The 19999-nt window shown below is 56.6% G+C and overlaps 2 protein-coding genes across 12 annotated transcripts in view; one reads left to right on the top strand and one right to left on the bottom strand.

Annotated features, from left to right (window-relative positions):
• The window catches only part of abcc9 (ATP-binding cassette, sub-family C (CFTR/MRP), member 9), a 19283-nt gene extending 11086 nt beyond the window's left edge, over positions 1 to 8197 (bottom strand). For 2 of the 10 annotated variants that reach the window (XR_013298418.1, XM_077594390.1), the window contains exons 1-10: positions 3735 to 3769; positions 2492 to 2548; positions 2028 to 2200; positions 1809 to 1950; positions 1586 to 1707; positions 1168 to 1334; positions 984 to 1085; positions 775 to 915; positions 482 to 676; positions 48 to 212 (exon numbers count right to left, since the gene is read on the bottom strand). Coding sequence is in view for 3 of the 10 variants with exons in the window: in XM_077594390.1 (XP_077450516.1) it covers positions 48 to 212; positions 482 to 676; positions 775 to 915; positions 984 to 1085; positions 1168 to 1334; positions 1586 to 1707; positions 1809 to 1950; positions 2028 to 2175 (1182 nt within the window). In the remaining 7 variants the exon portion in view is untranslated. Of the gene's footprint in view, positions 1 to 47; positions 213 to 481; positions 677 to 774; positions 916 to 983; positions 1086 to 1167; positions 1335 to 1585; positions 1708 to 1808; positions 1951 to 2027; positions 2201 to 2491; positions 2881 to 3734 lie in introns of those variants that run through there. The other 8 variants (XR_013298416.1, XR_013298420.1, XR_013298415.1 and 5 more) reach the window with 8 other exon arrangements.
• LOC144069206 (plexin-B2-like) lies at positions 6201 to 19999 on the top strand. Of its 2 annotated transcripts, none has more exons than XM_077594386.1 (41): positions 6201 to 6691; positions 10296 to 10819; positions 10917 to 11243; positions 11355 to 11493; positions 11577 to 11722; positions 11830 to 12009; positions 12141 to 12275; positions 12382 to 12482; positions 12563 to 12689; positions 12778 to 12940; positions 13008 to 13119; positions 13189 to 13300; positions 13371 to 13472; positions 13542 to 13643; positions 13763 to 13850; positions 13944 to 14107; positions 14178 to 14326; positions 14411 to 14546; positions 14654 to 14790; positions 14875 to 15057; positions 15151 to 15262; positions 15331 to 15543; positions 15611 to 15694; positions 15760 to 15849; positions 15939 to 16075; positions 16155 to 16255; positions 16346 to 16572; positions 16659 to 16840; positions 16949 to 17015; positions 17093 to 17239; positions 17319 to 17396; positions 17464 to 17542; positions 17820 to 17920; positions 17987 to 18068; positions 18136 to 18287; positions 18384 to 18544; positions 18621 to 18768; positions 18831 to 18895; positions 18983 to 19058; positions 19125 to 19199; positions 19292 to 19999. In XM_077594386.1, the coding sequence occupies exons 2-41, from the start codon at positions 10301 to 10303 to the stop codon at positions 19394 to 19396; spliced, it is 5604 nt and encodes a 1867-aa protein (XP_077450512.1). In that variant the 5' UTR covers positions 6201 to 6691; positions 10296 to 10300; the 3' UTR covers positions 19397 to 19999. The 2 variants fall into 2 exon arrangements, with proteins under 2 accessions (XP_077450512.1, XP_077450513.1); XM_077594387.1 differs by lacking the exon at positions 6201 to 6691 and adding an exon at positions 8338 to 9196.

Raw genomic sequence — 19999 nt, 5'->3', positions numbered from 1 at the left:
CGCCAGTTGAGGCAAAATGCCTCGCCCGGTCGCTATTTGTGGCTCACCAAGAGGGCTCCCCTCAGGTTGATGCCCGTTTCTATGGTAACGTAATAGGAAGCCTGCAAGAAGGTCCTTTGCAGCACCAAGGCCAGGAAGAGCAGCACGGCCAAGACGGAGGGGTTCTGAAGCAGCTCGGTGGAGAGCATGAAGTGGACGCCAAAGTACTTCTTCTGCAAAAGCACAACAAAGCGTCGGAGGAATTTCTCACGTCATTCGGGACATCTGCCGCTCGGTCAGCTGTGACAACAAGCGACCGCTCAGAGTCTCGTCGGCGCGCCGAGACTCTGCTGCGGTCGCAGTTACAAACGCTGGACCAAAAAAACGAGAAGGCTTACGCCGCGCTAGCCGCTAGCCCTTGATGTGTGTGTGTGTGTGTGTTCTTTTTTTTTAAACTCTTGTGGCAAATTGTTTGTGTGTTGTTCTGAAAGGACACACTCACCCTAATCTCAACCGAAGTGGAGCCTTTGTCTTCATCCAGCGTCAAATTCTTGACAATGCCAAAGATGCAAAGCGGCCCGGCGAAGCCCAGCACGTCGGCCAAGTAGCGAAAGGTGCTGCTGAGCAGAATGGGTCGCCCGAACGCTCGGTACACGGAGCGCCAGATGGACGGCGCCTGCTCCGGGTTCTCCGCCGTCTGCGTGGGATCAAGAAACGAGAGTTGGGCGCCGACGCCGCGCCGCCCCACGTGGCACGTGAAACCTTCAAACGAGCGTGGTGGTTTTGACTTCTCACCCTCTGGTCCTCGTAGGCGTCTTTGAGTCGCAAGTAGTTGGTCAAAGCCCGCATGGCGATGGGGAGCTTCCCGATTTTCTTCAGCTCGATGGGTCTCTTGTGGGCACCGATGATCAGGGGGTTCATCCACCAATACGTAGCCTGGCAACGGAGCGCAAAAGCCACGGTAGGCCCGGGCTTGGGCCCTTGGCGATAGCTCCTTTTTATACCTTTGAGAGCAGGTTGACAAAGGGCTGCAGGAAACGGACCCCCAGATCCTGCAAGTCTTCGGGCGGCTTCACCTTCTGGGGGTTGGCGAAGAACACGTACTTCTGCCGGGACGAGGGGACAAAAGCTCACGCCGTGAAGACTGGGAGCGAAGGGCCAGCTTTGGGCGGTTTCGCCCCCACGCACCCTGATCCTGATCACGTTGATTTCCACGGCCATGAGCAGGCCGTACAGAATCACCAGCAGCACCGTGATGCAGAACCTCAGCTGCAGCGGGCTCACCTTGTAGGCGGTGAACTTCCACAGCTTGATGCATTTGGTGATGAAGGCCAGCACCCAGTAGATGAACAGCACTGTCCAGAGCGGCCCGGCCGGCGGTGAGCAGCGGGAACTCGGGCATAGGCCCCATTCTTGTTGCCACCGCTTGGGTTAGGTGGCACGCACGCACGCACGCAAGCAGGCACAAAACGAGCCACCCACCAAATCACGCACCCACTCACTCACGCACGCACCCACATACCCACACACCCACGTCGTAGATGCCAGCGCACCCATCCGAGTACAGAACCGCGAGACGCGGAAAGGGCAAACGCGCGGAGCTCACCGAGGAGAAGTTTAGGGAAGTTGGAGGTCTCGATGTTGTGGTAGTAGACGACCGACGTGGTGGCCGCCACAAAGCCCATGAAGGCGGGCACGAACAAGTGCAGGTGGTTGGTGTCCATCATCCTTCAAAGACAAGACGCATGGCATCACTTACCGCCACGCCCGCCTGCCCGCCGGGAGAGCGCGCGGCGGACGGGAGGGAGGGAGGGAGGAGGGGGGCTAACTTGTTGGACACCAGCCCCTCGGCAAACTCGCAGACGTGAACGAAGAGCAGCGAGAAGGTGAGGATCCACCTCAGGTCGTGGCCCGGGAAATGGAGCCACGTGTTGTGGTGGATTTGCACCTTGGAGCTCTGGCTGCCCCATCCTGCCATTGGTTTTTGACAGAAGAAAAATGTAGGAAGGCCACTCGTCCAAAGAGAACTCCCCCTGCCCCGGACTTGCCGATGAAGAGGATGGGGAAGGTGATGAAGAGGAGGAAGACATGGGGCACCAGGTTGAGGGCGTCCACGAAGCAGCCGTTGTCGAGAACGCCGTCGTCCACGCTGTAGCCCTCCGAATTGTCGTCGTTGCCGCAAAACGACAAGGCCATGGCCGAGGCTCGCAGACGTTTTCTACTTTAAAAGTGGTGAAACGACTCAAAAAAAAAGGCACACGTCTTTTGACTTTTAAATTCTGAGTGTGGCTCTCGAGGGATAACATTTGAATGATAGGAATTATTTGAGGGCCATTCTCTCTCCCTCTCTCTCTCTCTCTCTCTCTCTCTCTCTCTCTCTCTCGAACCCTGCAGGAGGGCGTCCCGAAAATGACGTCATGTCGGTGTGAAACAGTCCCCAAAATACACCCAAGACAAATGAGTTTTGACGCTCGAAATGTCTGGAGAAGAAAAGCGACGATTGAAAGTTTACCTGAGCGCGATGAGTGAAATCGCGAGCGAAATGGTCACGGACAAACGTTCATTCCTCCTGGAGGAAAGAGAAGGAGGAAGAAAATAGCTTAGAAGGAGGACGAAATGGCTTAGAAGGAGGAGGCAAAATGAGAAAATGATTTGCTGCAACGCAACGCTTATTTTTAGACGGGTTAGACGCTCAGCTGCTCGACATTCTCATGCGCACATGTAGACGCTTCAACAAATGCCTGTTCGTCGCTTCCGGCGACCTTCGAAATAAAAGAAGGACACCACAAAAGCAACCGCTCACAATTGAATTGATTGCAATGCTTTTTTTCTCTCTATTCAATTCAATTGAACGCAACGGAAGGGAATGGGGCGTTTCTGCCAAGGCGAACAAGTAGGAAGGAACACTGAAAAGATTCCAATTCTCCGTCTCCGAATGGCTTTATGACACGGGCAGATTGGGGGCAGTTTTTTTTTTAAACATCCGGTATATGATGGTTTAACTACCGCCAACTTGATGCATCCTACTTAGCGATCACATTTCAAAAACTGAAGCACTTTGACGCCTCAGAGAGGGTTTGAATCTCACACTCAACAAATCCGACTAAAACTCCAAGTCACGTATTTTGAATCATTGTTATCATCTTATAGTATAACAGCAGCTCCCAAAAAAAGCAAGATTTCGCCGACTGGATGATAGTATAAATATTCTATTGGATATGAATGGAATTTGCAAATGGACCACTGAATACACCGCAATGCGCTTTACTTTTAGTGATCTATTTTACTGTAAAGGCATTTGACCCATTTGCTTCTAACGACATCGTGTCATGTTTTACAGTTTAAGATGGAGATTTGGACAAGGGCTAAAACCCCGCTGCGAAATACTATATACTCTCTCCCTCTATTGAATGAATCAATGCGCTTACAAATCATTTGGACGAAAGCGGCGCACAAACTAAATAGATAAATGATGAATCATCTTGAGTCCATATCCCATTGGGAATACACACACACGCTAAACGTTTGGGAATGGCAAGACGTGGAATGTTGACGTCTTCATTTGCAAGCATTTGTTCACACACCCCTCTTCCGTTTGCTCAATGCAAACAATTCCTTCATGGATCGTTCTGGTGAAGTGAAAATATAGCCGCCTCCCCCTAACGGGCCTACCCGGATGACAGTGGACGTCCTGAGGTGAAGTTTAGAGCTATTGTCGCGTAAAACACCGGTGTAGTACAACACGGGACACTTACCCGGCGCCCGGTGCAGCTTTGGAGGGGAGGGGGCGGTGTCTTCTGTCCACCGGAAGCAGCAATAAATTGCATCCAGGCTCACCATTGTCCACCTTCATCACAGTTCGTACATAGATGGATTAAAAAATGGCATGAATGTCGTTCAAATCAACTCTGATACTTGTATATTGACAATAAAGGCATCCCATTCAATTCAATTATGGATCACGGTGTTGGGATTAACGTCGGGCATATAAAAAGGATTGGAGTATGAATAGTACTACAAATAGAAGAATGGGCATACTACAGCATGATGTTTCTTATTTCAAACAATCCCACGACGACCAAACGATGGCGACGAGGGCGTGTGCAGGACGGTGGTGCCGTGTAAGGAAAGGCGAGAAGATTTGAGTGGAATTAACGGCCGTAGACGTCCAATCCATTTGGCAGCGAGCCCAGTACAAATGGGTTGATTGGATGACTATAGTCACCATTGGCATTCAACGAGTTGACCAAAAAATACTCGCATCTAGCTAGTGCGCGTGTGCGTGTGCGTGCGTAGTTCTGCGCACTTGAATTTGGCATCGTGAGAAAGTTGAAGATGGAGCAATCGGTCGCCCTCAAACAGGAAGCGGGGGCTGTTTTGTCCCAGTGACCCCAAGCGTGATCTTTTGCTTTTCCCAGCCCCGCTTCAAAGTGGAAGTGGGGATGCATTCTCGCGCAGTTTCTACTCGAGCCGCAAGAGGGCGGCATATCCATAGGTTTTGGGAAGTGTCTAGCTAGCTCTAGTTGGCTTTAGTTAGCTCTAGCTAGTTCTAGCTAGCTCTAGCTAGCCCTATGTGCGAGAGGGGGGTCGTTGACTAACTTCGGATATTTGTGTTTAAGTTTTGCTGAGATTCAATGTCATCTGTCCCCATTCTTTTCTTCTTATCAGGTGCGTGTGTTACGATCGGGGGTGGAGGACCCCACAGCAGGCGAGGGTGAGAGTCTGGTTCGTTCAAATCTTTATTTCGATCGTCCGCGAGGCGGGCGAGCACAAGAGGGGACGACGCAGGCGGGTCGTAAGCCGTAGCGGGAAGGTCGGCGTGGTCGTTGTCCTTGGTCCGTGATCCGTGGTCGGGGTCGGGGTCCTTGGTCCGTGATGCGTGGTCGGGGTCCATGGTCCGTTATCCGTGGTCGTAGGGGGCAGAGCGTGGTCGGAATCCTGGGTGTAAACAAGAGGTCGAGTATCAATAAGACAGGTAGGTAAAACGCGAGCGGGTACCTCACAGTATTCTGTTTGACGATCCAGCAGCATGGTCACGTTCCTGGTGGCCTTAAATACTCCTTGTAGGGTAATGACTCACACCTGGCAGCACTCGAGTCATTAGGGGCTGGACCTGTGATTGGTTGACGGGCACAACCAGCCACCAGTCTAGTCTGAGGCCTGACAGCGTGTCGTGTACCTTTTTAGCCACCACGCGCAACTGCATTTTCAGAAGTTACAATTATGACAGTATTGGATCCATAATGTCAATTTTGGGTTAGGGGTTAGGGTTAAAACAAAAAAAGTAAAAACAAATACTTCAACCCATTTTTGCAGGTCAAATTTTTCAGTTCCTTCTGTGGTCATTTAAGGACTATTACATTTTCCATGTCTGAAGTCCAGTATGTTTTCTAATAAGTTGAGGATTTCCACCATTCCTGGTCAATTCAAAATAAGCTTTTCTTAAAATGGCCACTGGCCTGTTGGGGGGGGGGGGGGGGGGGAAATAAAAAACAACAAGAGTTGCGGGTTACGTGGGGGTGGATATCTTGCAGCCCGCAGAAAGATTCCCTGTGGCTGGTTTGGTAGCGCTTTCCCCCTTCCATCAACGTGCACGTGGCTCCGAGAGAGTCTTCTTGCCCCAAAATGCTCCAGAGTTGGGAAAGGAGATTAGCGCTGCTCACTCGAATTCCCCTGCCACAAAGGCTCCGTTGTGCCAGCTTCCCTCCCGCTCTCGGAGAAAATCTCCAATTAGCAACGGGAGAACCGAGGGGCCAGCGAGCGGGCCGACCAAACAACCGGCCGGCCATCCGGCTAGGTGTATTCATTTGTTCAAAGTTTAAGGATTCAGCTTTGTTCCAAATGAAACACAGGCCGATCCTTGCACACGCCAGAACGGAAGCATCCTTCATTCCTTCCTTCCTTCCAGCCTTTTTTCCTTCCGCATTTACACATTGATCAGGAAAGACAGGAATGCATATGTAGACATTTGAGCATAAACAGAGGTGGCGACCATATTGTTAAAGAGGTTGTTTTAAATTAAAAAAACAGTGAATAAGTACTGTACTTTGACAAAAATGCCAACCGTTTCATTTGGGGAAAGGATTACATATTAAAAATGCCATGTCATACACGGTGAGCATCATGAACCTTACCATCGTTGAATTCAATTCCGGTGGGCAAGCATTCATAGTGATAATACACGAGTAGTATACTAGTAATAACGGCAATAGCTTGTCATAGGGCATTTTTTCCCTCCTGACAAAAGAGAAACTAAATAGGGATAATAAAAGTGTAGTAGGTCCAAATTGGAGCGGGAAAGGGGGTTTATTTTGAAAGAACTTCCCGGATTCGCGACTGCCGAAGGTAGAAGCCGACAGACGAGCGGGACCACTTTGGCCTTGTTCATCTTGAACGCCTTCACAACATCGGACGCTTCTGAACCAGGCAGGACGCAGCAAACGAGTGTTTCTCTCGTCAAGGACCTCGGTCGAAGAAGAAGAAGGTCGAGCGAAAGCCAGTCAAAGCCGAGACCAAACAATAAGAATCATTCAAAGCACCAGGAAAGAAAGCCGCCTTGTGTCCAAGTTGGTTGGCCCCGCTCCGCGCACCGGGATGGAAAAGTCTTGATCAAGTTTGGCCGCCGCCGCGAAGCGAAACGTCTTTTGAGGAACCGAGCGAGCGAGCGAGCGAGCGAGCGGTCGAACGGGCGGACGACGATAACGATTCGAGGGTAAGTCAAAGCGAGCGAAAGTCCGTCGCGTTTGTCACGTTAAGAAATGCCCCGGTGCTGTTCAAAAGTGCAGCAGCAGATTTTGCCGAGCGCCTCCCAGGGGAAAGAGAGAAAAAGCCATTTTGGCGAACGAGCGAGCGAGCGAGCGAAGGTCGATTCGCCCAACTAAACTTGACCCATTTGACTTTTGGACTCTTAATGTAAAGTCGGGTTAGGGAAGTCATAATATTATTATGGTTATTTTTGAAGCACTCGTAAGCAGCGACTCTGGCGCTCGTACCGCGTTAGGGAGGGAGGGAGGGAGGGAGGGAGCGACTCTTTAGTCGACTGGACGAATTGTTGCTGCGTTGCGTCGAATTTGGACCGGGATTTCCTAATGGGCCAACTTTTCCACGAGTCTCGAAGACGAGGGGAGGCAAGGTGAGATAAGGCAAGGCAAGACAAGGAGAGGGTTTACTTTGACGATCGACAGCACTGGATGTGCGTGCGGGCGCCATGCTTGCTGTTTTACGAGAACACCTACCTAGATGGGAGGAGCGGTTTTGCTTTCTTTCTTTTTTTCTTTTTTTCTTTTTTTGCAAGCGTCTCTGGCACGAGAGAGGAATGTGTCTGGGACCAATCAGTACGCGGAACATCTGGAGCCTCTCGGCCTCTCGGCCCCGCCCGTGGGCTGATCCATTCAATCCTGTTGAGCGAGCGAGCGAGAGTGCAACAAAAAAAATGAGTGTGCAAACAGCCTCGCGAAAGACAACACCTCTTTTTGCTTCACTTGCATCCCTTCAAAGTTGCCAGAAGTTGGCCACCCGCTGCACCTTAGGGCCAGAATTTGGCCAAGGTCGGAATTGGGGGCAGATAGAATAGATAAGGGGGAGCGTGAACTCCAAAAGGTCAGTGAAATGCATTTCAGCCACTTCCATCCATCCATCATCCGAACCTCTGTCGTTACAGCGGGATCAGGATCAGTCAGGCTTGTAAAAAGTAGATACTCCAAAGTGAAAGGAGAAAACAAAAATCACATGGCTGGAGGAAAAGAAACAAACAAAAACACTCACCCTGTAGAATACTACTACAAGCGGAGCTATACTTCAAGTCATTTCACGCATATTACTAGTGAAGGTATGGCCTCATTTTGTAGTCGCTCCGTCACTCCAAACAAAGCAAAAGCACTCATTGTTAAAGTCCAAATTCATGAATTTAGAGTTACATTCTGAGATTGGCTATGAGGTTAGTTCACGTATCTGTTTTTTTCCCTTCTTTCTATTGTCAATAAGTTCAGTCTTTGTTGTAACTTTGTCATTAACTTAACTTTGGTCAGCAGGGGACGCTTTCACTCCCATTCAAAAGGGATTGGAGGTTTAATGCTGTCATTGGCAGATCATCAGTTCACGTTTGAGAAAACAAATGTTTTTGGGTTTTTTCTGCTTGGAGATTGGTCGCGATGACTTTGAAATGACTTTTTGGGAGGAACTTTCACTCCTGTACTATGACATTTGTGTTTGACTCAGGGTGACTTCAAAATAGAGTAGTCATACTTTTCTTTCTTTATTATTGAAATAGTGACAGGAAAAAGATGCAAGATTGCTTAATTGACCCCCCCCCCTCCCCACACACACACACACACACACACCCACCACATACACTGTGACTCACTTGTCCCGTGAGCATGAAAACATTCAGTCGTAAACCTAACCTGATGGAATGTCCCGATTGAAGAACTGTCAGTTACACGCTTCTCCAACCGGTGAAGGGCCGCCATCTGTGGCCTGGGGGGGGATCGCATACTTTTTTTTCTGCTGGTGGGCTTGGACTGGTGGGAAGAAACGCTCCAAAGCTTTGTGTGCTGGCGGCGGCGGCGGCGATGTCACACCGGAAGCGTCCCGGCCCAAAGGTCACAAGAGGGCGTTGACTTTGAACTGGAGAAAAAAAAGGCCATATTCTTTAGTAACTATAGTGGAATGTACTATCAGCGCATTTGTATTAGTACTACTAGCAGAGAGTTGTCCCACCCGGCCTGTAGCCCAGCTCTAGCGCGAGCCCGTTTGTCCACCGGAGTTGCCAATATTTGCTTTTCCGCATTTCCAGCGTTCGAAGGTCGTGTTTGCCTGCCGGAACAGTAGCGGCGGGGTTGCCAACTTTAACCCCGTCAGTGCGCGCGTGTGCGCTTGTGTGCTCAAAGGCGTCGACCGTTGTCCGCTGGCAGGTGGCGGGGGCGCAAAGGTGCTTGAGACGCTTGAACGGGTGCCTTGGGGGGGGGCCTTGGGGGTGCCGTCTTTTTGGGAAACGCTCAATTTGCGGCTGCATTTGGTGACAACTTTGGTTTCCGTTTCCAATTGGGCGACAGCGTGGGCACCCGAGGCCTTCCTCGGTCCCTAGATTGAGGAGTTCAAAACTCTGTTTTCCTGACCAGTGCTCCGCACACTAATTGGAGTTCTTCCTCTTTCTGCGCCTCACGGTGTCGAGCGGCTCGATTCGGCGGTCGAGCCGAATCGGCCCAAAGGCCAGCAGGTGAGCGGGATTTCTTTACACCCTGCGTCCAGAATTGCTCTGCTTTTCTTCTCCCTCCCTGTCCTTTCCTTCATTCTTTTTTCTTCTTCTTTTTTTTTCTTCCTGTCACGTCTCGCTGGCGTCACTTTTCACTTTCCCGCTGAGCGGGGGATGGGGGGGGGGGGGGGGGGGGGGGTTCCCATGAACGCGAGTGGCTGTTTGTTTTGGCAACCTCGGGGCTTTGTGCGAGGACGTGGCGGAGGGGAGGGTGAAAGGAAAGGGTTAATGGGAGGCTCGGGGGGCCTTTGTTGGGAGGGCGCGGGCGGGGGGGGGGTTGAGTTCTTGCAGAAACTCCTCAAATATCAACTCATTGACGACAATCCATCTGGGCCGGACTTGGACTCTGCCAGCGCTCGGAGACATCGGGTCCAGCGAGAGGACGTCCGTTGGCCGGTATCCCAAATGTTGGGTCACGTCAGCCCGTTCGATTGCAAGCAAAAAAAGAGCTTTTCCAAAAGTCCCGAGCCTGCGTGTCGTTGCGCACTTCAAAATGCGCTCTGGCTAAAAGCGCGCCGGCAGATGTGCCCTCCTCCTCCTCCTCCTCCTCCTGCTTCTCAACGCCTGTCTCGTCCCCCCCGACTCAGTGCTGTGATCTGCGTGTGTCCCGCCGCCGACCGCCAGCCCGCATTACAGCGTGACCGCCGCGGCCGCCAGCCGCGGCCGCCAACCACGGCCGCCAGCCACGGTCGTCACCGGCGCCATCTGCCGGAAGGCCAGACTTTGGGACCGGCGGACCACCGCGTCGCCGCTTACGTAAACCGGCTCGGAGTTGGACGCGCCTGTCATTTGGCACTGCTTTCAAGAAAGGAGCGGCAAAAATGCGGCGGGCGGGCGGGCGGGCAAAAATCCAAACTCACGTTCCATCCAATATTATCAACAAGCTCGGCCGGGAAACGCTGTACTCGAGGGTGTTTTTCTGAAGTTCACCGGGTGAATATCAGGGTGTTTTTCTGAAATTCACCGGGTGAATTTCCCGGGCCTCGGCGCCTCTCCGCGTCCGCCGGCGGTTACGGCGCGGTAGCGACTTCAACCAGCCGTTCCATTTCCCTCTGGTCAACAGTGGCGATGGAGCGGCGGCGGTCGTGGTGGTGGCCCTTCCTGGTCATGGCGGCGGCGAGCGCCCTACTGTGCTTTTCCCGCGGCCAGAACCCAGAGTTCCTCTCCGACACCTTGATCAACAACGTGGTCCGAGACCCCCGCACGGGGCGCCTCTACGTGGGCGCCGTCAACGCCCTCTACCAGCTGTCCCCCGACCTGCGGACGGAGTCCCGCGTGGAGACGGGCCCCCGTCGGGACGACCGGCAGTGCACGCCGCCCATCACGGACGCCTGCGAGGAGGCGGTGGAAACCGACAACCACAACAAGCTGCTCCTGGTGAACGGCGCCCAGGAGAGGCTGGTGGCGTGCGGTAGCCTCTTCCGGGGCATCTGCTCGCTGGTCAACCTCAGCCACGTGGAGCACGTGCTCTACTTTGTCGACAACAAGGGGGAGAAGTCCTACGTGGCCAGCACCGACCACAGCATCTCGGTGGTGGGAGTCATGTCCTACTTTACCAAGGACAGAGACAACTTCACCGTTTTCCTGGTGAGTTAAAAAAAAAAAAAAAAAAATCTCCCGGCTTGGGGGGATCGCTCGGCGCCGCGCCGACATTGACCGGCCGAATGGGCACCCGGGCGCTCAGGTGGCGAAGGGCTACAGCAGCCACGACAGCACCAAGCTGATCTCCACCCGCATCCTGAGGGATTACGGCGAATGGAACACTTTCGAGAACATCGTGGACGCCTCGTCGGTGCAGGCCAACCCCTTTGTGCTGCGCTACCAGCACGACTTTCGCTTGGCCTTCAAGGACGGCTCCTTCGTCTACTTCCTCTTCTCGCGCACGCTGGGCGTGCAGGACACCAAGAACTTCACCTTCATCTCGCGGATGTGCGAGGACGACCAGAGCTACTTCTCGTACACGGAGCTGCAGCTCAACTGCAGCGCGGCCAACAAGTTCAATAAAGTTCAGGTAAGTCCGTTTGGACTACGGTGCTGTCCGAGAGGGGGGAGGTTAAAAATCCGAGGAAAAGGAAGAAGAAGAAAAAACAAAGAGGGGTTAAAAATCCTCTCTCCCCCGCAGGCCGCCTACGTCACCACGCCGGGCGAGGTTTTGGCTCAGAACCTGAGCAGGTCGGGCCGCTACGGACCCGTCTTGGCTTCCGACAAAGTCCTCTTCGTGGCCTTCTCGTCGGACGAAGAGCCGAGCGGCTCCGCCTTGTGTGGGTCTCGTCTCGGAGTCGTCGACGCGGCCGGCGCTCTCTAGCCGCGCCCGTTCTAGCCGGTGCTCCCTCCCGTTTGCCAGGCATGTACCCCGTGAGAGCCATCAACGCCAGGCTGCTGGAGATCATCGGCGCCTGCTACAGCAACGGGGGCCTGATCGACGACGAGCCGGCCGTGTACTTCCCTTACTCCAGCAAATCCGGCAGCGCGTGCAGCCCCACCAATAAGGTGAGCAAACGTGGAGCCCGCCGGCGATGGTCCACCCGGCCGGCCCGGCCCGCTTGGGCTTTTCTGACCTTTTTTTTTTTTGCCTTTTGCCTCGCTTCCCGTCTCAGCTGAACATGGTGCAGAAGTACAAGTGCGGCGCCGAGTTCCTGCCGTCGCCGTTGGCCAGCGTGGACCACGTGGCCCTGACGGCCGAGCCCTCCCTGGTGCGCAAGGGGTCGGTGACCGCCGTGGCCGTGGCCGTGGAGATGGGGCACGCCGTGGCTTTTCTGGGCACCGCCAACGGAGAGGTACCACAGAGGGAGGGAGAGAGAGAGAGGGAGGCGTTGGGGAGGCACGAGAGGAACTCTTCTTTGGAGCGCCGTGGCCTCCTTGGCCGGCCGTTTCGAAAAAACTTGGTCGTTTCTCGTCCGTTTGCCAGGTGCTCAAGTTGCACCTGTCGGCCCGACCCGAGATCTACGGCCTGGCGTCGGCCGGAGTGACGGGCGGCAAGGTCAACAAGGATCTCCTGCTGGATTCTCAGCTGCAGCACTTGTACATCGCCAGCGAGAAAAAGGTGGCTGCTCTCAGTGGTCTTTGCGCTCACTGGCAAGGGGGACCATTTGTCGCCCGCTCCTTGTTTTCTCCTGACCTCCTGCGCCTCGGCGTCCTCCATTCTGCAGATTAGCAAAGTGCCCGTGCAGGCGTGCCACCTGAAGACCGACTGCCGGGCTTGCATGGCCCTCAAGGATCCGTACTGCGGCTGGTGTGTGCTGGAGGGAAGGTAGCGAGCGGCTGTGTGGGGGGGGCAAACCTTTTGTCGCGCCGTGACGTGAGCCAGCCTTGGGCGGAAATGGATTGCAGGTGCACCAGGAAGCACCAGTGCGGCAGGGGGACGGAGGATCACGCCTGGCTGTGGTCCCCCGATCAGCAGTGCGTGGAGATCCGGGCCTTTGAGCCCCCCAACCTCAGCTGCCGCAAGACACGGCAGGTACGGCGGCGGCGACGATGACGATGACACCCCCCCCCCCCAAAAGGGAAATAGGGCAAGACCCGTGGGTCCCTTGTGGTTCTCCCAGGTGGACATCAGCGTTCCGGCTCTGCCCAGGCTCCGCGAGTCGGATCGACTGCGCTGCCTGTTCGGAGCGTGGGCCAGCCGCGCCGTGGCGGTGGGCAGCCCGGCCGTGGTCACCTGTTCCTTGCCCGACCCCGCCGAGGTTCCGCCCGCTCTGGCGCAACGAGGTCTGGTTAGGGTTAGGGTTGGGGTCAGGGTCCGTCTGGCTTTCTAAATCCGCCATCGTGCTTCCAGACTACGTGTCCGTGCCGCTCCGGATCGTGGTGAACGACGACGTGGTGGTGACGACGGGGGAATTTCACTTCTACGACTGCGCGGCAACCGTCGGCAAAAATCCCAACACGCCGTAAGGGGCTCGCCCGGCGCCGTGCCGAATGCGAGCGGCGCTTCCCTCCCATTTTCTTCCCGGCGCCAGGTGTATTTCGTGCGTGACCAGCGAGTGGGGTTGCCAGTGGAACGCCCGCGAGCACCGATGCGGCGACACGGACGGCGCGCCGGACCAAAGTCACATTGTCAAACCTCAACAGGTCAGTCCCCGCCGTTGTTTTTGGGCGTGGGTGGCACGGGTCGATGCAAACCTGCCGGTGCTTCCCCAAGCCGGAGCGCTGCCCGCAGTTCCAGTCGCCGGAGCCGGTCCTGATCCCCGTCGGCGTGGAGGTTCCCATCGGCTTCCGAGGGAGGAACCTGGACATCTACTCGGTGAGGATGCCGGCGGCGGGGGGACGAAGGGTCAAAGGTTTTCCTAAAGCGTAACGTGGTGGCGTTCAGGGTCGCCGCTTCGTGATGGGCACGGAGCTGATGAAGCGGACGGAAGAGGAGGTGACGCAGGAGCCGGGCGGCGGCAACCACTTTAGATTCCCAGGCTTCCCGGTAACGGCCGTCAAACGTGCATTTCCCGCGGCGCCGACTCTGGCCGGAGAGCCGCCGGGTGGCCCCGTCGCCGTCGGGCCGAAAGGGCCGTTGTCGACGAAGGTTGTGCATTTGCGCAGTTCTCTTACGACCAGCGGCAGGAGGTCAACGTTTCCTTCCACGTCATCGAACGGGACACCGAGCGCAAGATCGACAGCACGCTGACGGGTGAGCCCGCGGGGCCCGGCGGGTGGCTCCGTCCGTCCAAAACGTGCCCGTGGGTGGTATCCCCCATCCGGCGGCGTGCCTTCTTCCTTTCAGTGCTTTTGTACAACTGCTCGGTGGGCAAAGAGGACTGCAGCTTGTGCAGACACGCCGACGCCAAGTACGACTGCGTGTGGTGCGCCTCCTCGCGGTCCTGCGTCTACCGTGGCTCGTGCCCCACGCCGCCGCCCGCCTCGTGCCCCGAGCCGCGGATAACAGACGTAAGACGGTGCGGCGGCGACGACGGGCGGGCCCGCTCCTTTTGCCGGGGAAACAATGCTCCTTCTTCAGATCGCGCCGCGCTTCGGGCCGCTCAACGGTCGCATCGCCGTGACCATCAAGGGTTCCAACATGGGCGTGAAGAAGGAGGACATCAAGAGGATCAGCGTGGCCGGCGTGGAGTGTCAACACTTGCAAGAGCGGTACTCCGTCTCCACCAGGTAGCGCTCGGAGAAATCGTCGACAAGCGGCGCGGCGCGGCGTGGCCCGGCCCGGCGAACGCTCGCGTCCTCCTCGCCCCGCAGGGTGGTGTGCGAGATCGGTCCGGCCAAGCGGACGCCGCCGTCGGACATCCCGGTGGAGCCCAGCAATAGCGGCGTGGTGGTGGTGGAAGTGGACGGCGGGCGCACGGGGAAGTCGCAGGTGTTCTTCACGTATCGGGTGAGTGGAGGGAGGGAGGGAGTTAGGCAGGGAAGGCACCGGGCGGCCGGCCGGCCTTTGCTCCTCGCCCAAATCTGTCCACGTTTGACCTCCGCTCTTCTGTCCAGGACCCGCACCCGGAAGCCGTGCATCCCGGGAAAGGGCCGGCCGCCGGCGGGACCGCCATCACCATCGTCGGCCGAGACCTGGACACGGCCTCCAAAGGGGACGTCTCCGTCTCGGTGGGCGGCGTGCCGTGTCCAGTGTGAGCTTCCCGCCCAGAGGAAAACTAGGAAAACTTGAAAGCGTGGCCAGAAAAACACAAACGGGGACGCTGCTCTGCGTTCAGGCTTTCCTTCGGGGAGTTCATCATCTGCCGGACGGGCCCGTACGGCGGCCAGAAGCTTCCCTCCGAGCCGCTGGCGCTCAAAGTCCTCTACGGGCGCAACACCAGCAAAGAAGTGGCGGCCACCTTCCGCTACACCGACAACCCCAAGATCTCCGAATACGCCCCCAAGTCCAGCTTCGTCTGGTCGGTTTCTCTCCCTGGCCTTCGACGTCGGTGGAACGCAAATCCGAGCTTTAAAAAAAAAAAAAAATTACTCTTACTATTTCTGGCCATCAGCGGCGGGCGGAGGATCGTGGTGACGGGAAACGGCTTCGACTTGATCCAGAGGGCCAGTTTGAAGGTGGCACCGGCCACGGAAGAATTTTGGTCGCAAGACGCGCCGGGCCAGGTCGGTGGTTTTGAGTCCCGCGGTCCAGCCGACGGCGAGGGGACGTGACGTGACGTGTAATTTTTCAGCGAGTCGTCCAGGATGCCTTGAGCAAGAACGACAGCGTGTTGGAATTCCTGTCGCCGGCGGTGAACTGGAGCGACAGGCGCCCGCTGCGCGCCGTGGTGCAGCTGGACAACGTGGAAGAGGAGCTGAAGGCCTTCGCGTACCACCCCAACCCCTCCTTCGACCAGCTCCCCAAGACGGTCATCACCGAGACCAGCGTCGTCATCATCGTGACCGTGAGCGCCGCCCGAGATGCGCCGCGCACTTCACGTCTGAACACTCCTCGTGGTTTTGCGACCCAAGGGGCGGGGCTTCGCCAAGGCCGCCACGGCCGCCGAGGCGCGGGCCTTCGTCGGAGACGCTCCCTGTAACGTCAGCATACTTCAGGTGAGGACGCCGCTCGGGAATTCCACGGCGTGCGTCTCGTGTGACGCGTCGCCGCTCGTCGACAGGACGACAGGTTGATCCTAGACGCGCCTTCGTGGCGGCCTCGCTCCAAACGTCAACGGCGAGAGGCGGCCGGCGAGCCTCTGGAGCTTGTGGTGAGCGTGGGCCAACCGACGCGGGCGCGTGAGGCCGCCTTTGACATCGCGGGCGCGTGAGGGCGTCTTTGACGTGGCGGGCCTTCCAGGTAAAGTTTGGCCACGGCGAGTGGAAAGTGGGCTCCGTGTACTACGCCGGGAAGGAAGACATGCCGCTGGCTATCATCGTGCCCGCCGTCGTCGTGCCCATGCTGCTCTTTGTGGCCGTGTCCGTGTACTGCTACAGGTGAGTCGTCCGTGCGTCGCCACGGGTGAGCGGCCGTCCGTCCACGCGGCCTCAAACGCGTGCGGCGGCGGCGGCGCAGGAGGAAGAGCCGGCAGGCGGAGCGCGAGTACGAGAAGGTCAAAAATCAGCTGGAGAATTTGGAGGAAAGCGTCAGGGATCGCTGCAAGAAGGAGTTCACCGGTGGGTCAGAGTCGCCTGCTCCTTCCCTTTCGGCCGCTTTTGAGCGCTCCGCTCCAAAAACGCGCCGCCCTTTGACACGGCGCTCCGCAGACCTGATGATCGAGATGGAGGACCACACCAGCGAGCCGAGCGAGGCGCGCATCCCCTTCTTGGACTACAAGACATACACGGAGCGCAACCTTTTCCTGCCTTCCGAGGATGGCGGCGGCGGCGTGCTGACGGGACACGTGCACGTGCCCGAGTTCCGCCGGGCCGTCGTGACTCGGGCCCTGGACCAGTTCTCCAACCTCCTCAACAGCAAGCCCTTCCTCATCAACGTGAGTCGGTCGCAGGCGGCCTTGTAAGCTGTGGAAAAGGCGCCCCGCCGTCCGCTGAGGTCTTTGTGTGGCGCCGCCGCTTCTAGTTCATTCACACGCTGGAGAGCCGTCCCGACTTCAACGCGCGGGCGCGCGGCGACTTCGCCTCCCTCCTGACGGTGGCGCTTCACGGCAAGCTGGTCTACTTCACCGACATCACGCGGACGCTCCTCCTGGAGCTCATGGACGAACACGTACACAACAAACACCCCAAGCTCATGCTGAGGAGGTGGGCGTGTCGGCCGGCCGGCCAGCCCACCCGCCCGCACTTTGGGCGAGGGTGACTGGCGCTTTCCCAGAAGCGGTGTCCAAAAAAAAACCTGTCTCTTTTGTGCAGGTCAGAGACGGTGGTGGAGAGGATGCTGTGTAACTGGATGTCAATTTGCCTCTACCAGTTCCTCAGGGTGAGTTTCTCTTTGCGGGAGTGCCTTGTAGTGCCAGCTGCTTCTTTTTTTTTTTTCCTCCCTCCGTCCCCTTTTAGGACAGCGCCGGCGAGCCCTTGTACAAGTTGTTCAAAGCGCTCAAGCACCAGGTGGAGAAAGGCCCGGTGGACGCCAAAGTCAAGAAGGCCAAATACACGCTCAACGACACGGGGCTGCTGGGAGACGACGTGGAGTACTCGGTGCTGGTGGGTCGGCCGTAGCGTCGCGAAGGCCCTGTGGGTGGACAAAAAAGCTCGAGCCAGGAATTTTGTCTCTCGGCGTCAGACGCTGCAGGTGTTGGTGCACGGGGAAGGCGCGGACGTCACGCCCGTCAAGGTCCTCAACTGTGACACCATTTCTCAGGTGAATCATCGGATTTGCACTCCATTTGCGAGCGAACGCCGGCCGGAACACCGTTTCTGCCTCGCAGGTTAAGGAGAAGATCATCGATCAAGTCTACAGAAATCTGCCGTACTCCCAAAGGCCCAAAGCGCAGAACGTGGCACTGGGTAACGACACGTTCCATAACGCTCAGGAAGCCATTGATGGCGTTAGGGGGGGGGGGGCTGCGGGTCGGCTGGAAAACCCGAGGCGCCAGCCCTCCTCCAATGTCAAACGGACTGGACGTCCACTCGTGACATCCCGCTCAGCCTCCAAAATATTCACTCTGGGGTCGTACCGAATGAGGGATACACTCGTTGAAAAGAGTTTGAAGTCGGCGCCAGTGGATTGGGCGTCTGTCGTCCGTCCGCTCCCAATGAATTGGCTCCTTTTGGACGATTCCAGAGTGGCGTCCGGGCTCCACGGGTCAAATTCTGTCGGACCTGGACCTGACGTCTCAGAAAGAAGGACGCCGGAAGAGACTCAACACTTTGGCTCATTACAACGTAAGAAGGCCTTTTGTCACGGTCCGACCACGTCGCCACCAACGGGACCGCCGCCACTCTGTGCAGGTGCGGGACAACGCCACGCTGGTTTTGTCCAGGGTTTTGCACTCTCGGGCCGTCCACCAGCACCAGGACCACAATGAAGAGCGTAAGTACGGACGCCGCCGCCGCCCCGGGCGCAAAGACGGCGCCTGACGACGCGGTGACGGCGGCAGGAAACGCCCTCCTGGAGGACGACGACACTTTCCACCTGGTGCGAGCCAGCGACGAGCTGGACGAGGTCAAATCCAGGCGAGGCGACGTCAAGGACAAGTCTGTGAACAAAGCCATCACCGAGATCTACTTGACGCGGCTGCTCTCCGTCAAGGTGGGCTCGGCCGCGCTCGGGGAAGGCGGCGCTCGGGCGCACGCCGGTCGCTCGGGGAAGGCGGCGCTCGGGCTCACGCCATTCGCTGGTTCTCAGGGCACGCTGCAGAAGTTTGTGGACGACTTTTTCCGCAGCATCCTGCGCTCCAGCGCCGCCGTGCCGCCCGCCGTCAAGTACTTCTTTGACTTCCTGGACGAGCAGGCGCTTCGGCACGACAACGTGGACGAGGAGACGCTGCACGTGTGGAAGACCAACAGGTGCGTGCGGAGGCCCCGTCCGCCGCCGGCCGAAGCTGGCGCTCCGACGCGCGCTCATTGCGTTTCTGGCCCCCAGCTTGCCGCTGCGCTTTTGGGTCAACATCCTGCGCAACCCTCACTTCATCTTGGACGTGCACGTGACGGAGGTGGTGGACGCCTCGCTGCACGTCATCGCGCTCATGTTCATGGACGCCTGCACCAAGACGGAGCACAAACTCAGCCGGGTGGGTCCAGCCACGTTGCGCCAAGCCAAGCGCCCGCGTCTTAACGCCTTTTGCCCCGGCAGGAGTCGCCCAGCAACAAGCTGCTCTACGCTAAGGAGATCTCCACCTACAAGAAGATGGTGGACGAGTGAGTGGGACGGCGCCGGCCAGCCGGTAGGCCGCCAGGCCGTGGCAGCGCACGCACTCAGGCCTCCCTCCCGTCTGTGTCCTTCAGTTACTACAAAGGAATCCGCCAAATGGTTCCCGTCAGCGACCAGGACATGAACACGTACCTCGCCGAGGTGTCCAGGGTACGTGCGTACTCGCGCGTCCGCGTGAACGGAGGCGCCAGAGCGCTGACCTCCATTTTCGTTTAGCAACACACGGATGAGCTGAACACGCAGCAGGCCCTCCATCAACTCTACCAGTACGCCAGCAAGTACTATGATGCGGTGAGAACTTGGGCTTAGGTTAGGAGGGACGTTTTCCCACTTCCCCATGTTTGAACCTTTACGCCGCGTGCCCCCGACGTGGACTTTTTCAGATCATCCGCTCGCTGGACGAGGACCCGGCCGCGCAGAAAAGCCAGCTGACGCTCCGACTGCAACAAATCGCCGCCGACCTGGAGGATAAAGTCACCGATCTCTGACGGCGGACTCCGAGCGAAGGGAGAAGAAGGCCGGTCGGCTGGAGAAGAAGCCTAACCGCCGGCCGAGACGTTCTGTCGGTTCCTCGCTGGATTGTTGTATCTTAAGGGCGTGGCTCCAAACATTCGCCCACGGTCTCAAGGCAAAAGTTTGGATGTTGAAAACGCCGACGCCGAGAGACTGAAGGACAATCTTTTTCACGTGCACTATTTGTTCGTTTTAGTACGGGCCTCTCTGTGGTACTCTTGCCGTCTTTTTTTTAATCTGGGAATGTGAAGCTTTGTTTGAAGGTTTTTTTTTTTTTGTCGTTTCTGATATTCAGACGCATTTAGGAGCGTCGGGTTCTTCGCATGTATTTGCTTCGAAAGCTAGTCGAAGAAATCACCAGGGTACATGTTCTATTTTTGGAAGCAAATGTTTTTAGTTTTCCACGGAATGCCTTGAAGAGGAGCACAACACTTGGTTTTGAATGTTTTTGCCTCCTGTTTATAGATTGACTTTTGAATGTGAAAGACGAAACAAAAGTGGTAAAGCGGTACAGATGTGGCACAATGGGAGACCATGGCTCTGGGCAGGAAAAAAAAATTAGGTTTTGTTGATGAAAT

This window comes from Stigmatopora argus, chromosome 23, assembly GCF_051989625.1.
Source record: "Stigmatopora argus isolate UIUO_Sarg chromosome 23, RoL_Sarg_1.0, whole genome shotgun sequence".
Taxonomy (NCBI): domain Eukaryota; kingdom Metazoa; phylum Chordata; class Actinopteri; order Syngnathiformes; family Syngnathidae; genus Stigmatopora; species Stigmatopora argus.
This window is presented reverse-complemented; position numbering and strand designations above follow the sequence as displayed.

Bases quoted from the DNA above. Each gene is read 5' to 3' on its own strand.
- LOC144069206 (XM_077594386.1), top strand. From the start codon at position 10,301: ATGGAGCGGCGGCGGTCGTGGTGGTGGCCCTTCCTGGTCATGGCGGCG. The intron at 12,010-12,140 runs GTACCACAGAGG...TCCGTTTGCCAG, and splicing joins TGGGCACCGCCAACGGAGAG to GTGCTCAAGTTGCACCTGTC. The intron at 16,573-16,658 runs GTGAGTCGGTCG...CGCCGCTTCTAG, and splicing joins GCAAGCCCTTCCTCATCAAC to TTCATTCACACGCTGGAGAG.